Source organism: Primulina eburnea, chromosome 15 (assembly GCF_022965805.1).
Source record: "Primulina eburnea isolate SZY01 chromosome 15, ASM2296580v1, whole genome shotgun sequence".
Taxonomy (NCBI): domain Eukaryota; kingdom Viridiplantae; phylum Streptophyta; class Magnoliopsida; order Lamiales; family Gesneriaceae; genus Primulina; species Primulina eburnea.
Genome location: NC_133115.1, coordinates 5,696,348 through 5,700,506, shown reverse-complemented (window position 1 = coordinate 5,700,506; position 4,159 = coordinate 5,696,348). Strand labels below are relative to the sequence as shown.

The following is a 4,159-nucleotide window of genomic DNA, read 5'->3' as shown; positions in this document are numbered from 1 at the left end:
ATGTATTGAGTATATTTTTGGATTAATGCAGTAGCTTAAATCACGTTGTACAAATTTTGTGTTCGTCTGATAAAATATTGGTAAAAAGAATCAAACTCATATTCATATAGAACATCTCTAAAGGACAATAGTTTGTATATTTGATTTTTAAAAGCATGGATTTATTATAAAGGTTTGACATATATATAATTTTAACATATTATCTATCAACCGTGATCATAAATATATTCATCGCTAAAATGCTTAGTAGACGAATAATTTTGATATCTTGTCTATCAAATATACTAACTCTGTTCATTTTTATATGTTTTTTTGAAATGACACTCAATTATCTGAGATGATAGATATATCAAAATTGTTTATATATATACTTTATATTTTGATATTTGAATATTAGACTGTGGCGTAAATAACAGTTGATTAAATTATCTTAATCGAAAAACATGTTCTTGTGGTTTTAGGACTGATCAATCATTGGAATAGGTTATAAATATGTGGTGCGAGTCAGAGTTAGTGCTCACAATCGCTGTAATGAATTACAATAAACTTCTGAATCGTTGGAGCACTTGAAATCAATCCCTCTTCTTCTTTGGGATTTGAAAGAAAAGAAAAGAAAAGAGATATGGCAGAGTGTCTTACGTTTGTTCTCGAGAAGTTAACAGATCTATTGGAGGAGAAAGTGAATTTGGTGAATGGGGCCAGAAGGGATGTTGAATATGTGAGGGATGAACTTGAGAGAATCATCTCTTTCCTCAGAAACGCTGATTCTGCAGGTAGCAGCGATCCGGAGCTGGATGTTTGGGTGAGGCAGGTACGGGTACTTGCTCATGATATTGAAGATATCGTAGATAATTTCATGCATCAGATTCCTGATAGCAGGGACCGTTTCCCTGGAAATCTGATTTCTTGTCTCAAGAAACTGAAAACCCGTCATCAAACCGCTTCGGAGATCCGGGAAATCAAATCCCGGATGAAGGATGTGGCGGAGAGGCACCAGAGATATGGGTACGTTAAGAGTGTACTGAATCAGGGATCAAGTATGTCGGATGGTGTTGGGGGAGGGAACACCTCTAGTGGAATTGATCGTCGAGGTGATGCGCTTCTTTTGGAAGAAGGGGAGCTTGTGGGTATTGATGACCGGAGAAAAGAAGTCATTTTTCGGGTTCGGGAGGGGGGTTTGAGGCTTCGAATGGTGTCTGTCGTGGGGATGGGAGGTTCTGGGAAGACAACTCTTGTCAAGAAAGTGTTTGATGATGGTGTTATGAAGAAACATTTCCACAATCACGCGTGGATTACGGTTTCTGAATCTTTTAAGATGGAGGAGCTTTTGAAGGATATGATTCGGCAATTGTATGGACAGGTGAAGCTGCCTGTTCCTCTGGAATTGGGCACCATGACTAGCGGTAGGCTGAAAGCCATGGTTAAGGATTTCTTGCGGCAGAGGAAGTTTTTGCTTGTTTTTGACGATGTCTGGAGCGCAGAGGCCTGGGAAGGGATCAAACATGTGTTTCCTGATGAAGAGCAAGGCAGTCGGGTCATAATCACGACGCGTTTTAGGGATACGGTTGAGAATGATGCTTATGTGTATGAATTGGATCCCTTATCGGAAGAGGATTCATGGACTCTTTTCTGCCAGAAAGTGTTTAGGGGGGATTCTTGCCCTGCACATTTGGTAGACATTTCCAAGAACATCTTGAGAAGATGTCGGGGTTTGCCACTTGCAATTGTTGCAATGAGTGGGGTGCTGTCGACAAAGAAGGTGACTAATATTGATCAATGGAGGACTTTTATGAATGGCATTGGTTCTGAACTTGAAGGCAACGATCGGCTCAGAAGTCTCAAAGCGATTTTGTTACTAAGCTTTAACCATCTCCCTTACTATCTCAAGCCATGTTTTATGTATTTGAGCAAATATCCAGAGGATCACTTGATTGAGCACAACACCCTTATCCGACTTTGGATAGCTGAGGGATTTGTGAAGCAGAAAGAGGGACGAACCCTTGAAGAAGTTGCCGAAGGCTACCTCAATGAGCTCATTAATCGAAGCTTGATCCGTCCCATGGTGACAAATGATGATGGAAGTGTGAAATCGAGCTGCATTCATGACTTATACCGGGAGCTTATAGTTCAAAAATCGAGTGATCAGAACTTAATGACTCTTTCCTCTTCAGAAAACATTTTGTGGCCTAAAAGGGTTCGGCGTCTATCAATCCACGGCACATTCCGCAATAATGGAGTTGAGAGATACGGTTCTCGACTCTGTTCTCTTCAGTCATTTGGTGCAGCCGATAGTGCATCAGTTTCAGGAATCTTGCAGTTGATCGGAAACTGTAAATTGCTAAAAGTTTTGGACTTGAGGGGTGTTCCTTTGGAGACATGTCCCGAAATTATTTTCGAATTGTTTCATTTGAAGTATCTATGCTTGAGAAATTCTAGGATCAAAAGGCTGCCAGGATTGATCAAGAATCTTCGGAAGCTAGAGGTGTTGGATCTTAAAGAGACTAAAATAACCAAGTTGCCTACTGGGATTCTGAAGCTTCAACATCTTCGCCAGCTTTTAGTTTACCATCATGTCCGTGATTCATATATGCCTTACAACTACGTAAATGCTTTCAAAGCTTTGAAAGGAATTGGACGTTTAAAATCGCTGCAAAAACTCGGATTTATAGAAGCAAGTCGAGGAGGCCGTGTGTTTAAAGAGATCGCATCAATGACCGAACTTAGGAAAATTAGCCTCACGGAGTTAAGAGCTATAGACAGCATTGTTTTGTGCACCATGATTGAAAATCTTCGCAAGATCACTTCATTAGGTCTAAGAGCAAGGGAAGGAGACATCCTTGATCTTCAACTTGTCTCTTCGCCGCCACCATTCCTTCAACGGTTATATCTGAACGGACGTATGCAACAGTTCCCACATTGGATTCAATCTCTTAGTAGCTTGGTTAAAATTTACATGAGATGGAGTCAATTAAGGGAAGATCCGCTTCAGTACCTTCAAGACCTGCCTAATCTTGTCCATATCGAGTTCCTTCAGGCCTATACTGGACAGGTATTATGTTTTAAGGCAGGCAAGTTTCAGAAGTTGAAACTGCTCGGACTTGACAAGTTAGAAACACTAAAATCGGTGATCTTCGAAGAGGGCACCTCGCCTCTTCTCGAAAAACTTATAATCCAGCGATGTAATCTGTTAGAGAGCATCCCATTTGGGATTGAGCACCTCACAAACATGAAAGTTCTTGAATTTTTTGACATGCCAGGAGAGTTTATTATGTCCGATGGCGAACACTTGAAAGTTAAACATATTCCTAAAGTATATCTTACACACTGGAGGGACGGGTTCTGGGAAGTCTGCCCATTGGAGGGGTTGGGGGAAAATGGGAAATCGTGGGAAGCTGGAGCTTCCATTGTTAGGAGCCAGGAACAAAGGAACTGGCTGTAATTTATTTATATAGCCATGTTTCTGAATTATGACTAATGTATGTTCATTTGTTTCAAGTACTTGTACTTCTAGTCCATCAACAAACGAGCTCTTGCAAGGATAATAGCTGAATTTTCTCTATATTGTAACGAGTCTCACTATTTTTTTCTAGTAATTTTTTTTTTCTGAATTTAGCATGTGAAATAGGAGCCTAAAAGATGTGTTTAAACCAGGAATGAGAAAAATGTTGTCAACTTGATATGTCAATATTGCTTGAATATCGTCTTCTTTGCGATTCTTTGTGCCTCATACCAGTAACACATTATCCCACACGACCCTAATAGACTGGACTTGTTCATTGATTTCATCCTATGGACTTATCGACAGTATTTGCAGTCTGGATTCCTTCATGAATAAATGCAACTCGGAGCTGATATAAACCCGATGGTAGCTAGCAGAAGATATGTCAAGGGTACTTGAGGTTATGCGGCTCTTGTAGCAATTACATCGTATTCTTCGTCGCTCTACGAAAATGATTAATATATGTTGTTACAGGAGTTAATTATAACCCTTTTATCAGTCAATCCAAGCTCTTCTTTGTGGGATGTGAGTGCTACATTTGTTGTCCTAATAATTTTCCATGATTCCATGCATTCTAAACGTGTTTTCATTCAAATTTTGATTTGTTCAAATCCTTCTCTTCCATTTTCTCTATATTTCATTTTGTTTCCGAATTTCATA

General features: G+C 39.7%; 1 protein-coding gene across 1 annotated transcript; it reads left to right on the top strand.

Moving 5' to 3' along the window:
* The first annotated feature begins 423 nt into the window (after positions 1-423).
* Positions 424-3,685, top strand: LOC140813696 (disease resistance protein RPM1-like). Its single transcript, XM_073172339.1, has one exon. It carries the CDS (start codon positions 623-625, stop codon positions 3,437-3,439), a length of 2,817 nt encoding a protein of 938 aa, XP_073028440.1. The 5' UTR covers positions 424-622; the 3' UTR covers positions 3,440-3,685.
* Positions 3,686-4,159: the final 474 nt, after the last annotated feature.

What these genes read in the sequence shown, in the direction of transcription:
- LOC140813696 (XM_073172339.1), top strand. Translation starts at nt 623, where the DNA reads ATGGCAGAGTGTCTTACGTTTGTTCTCGAGAAGTTAACAGATCTATTG.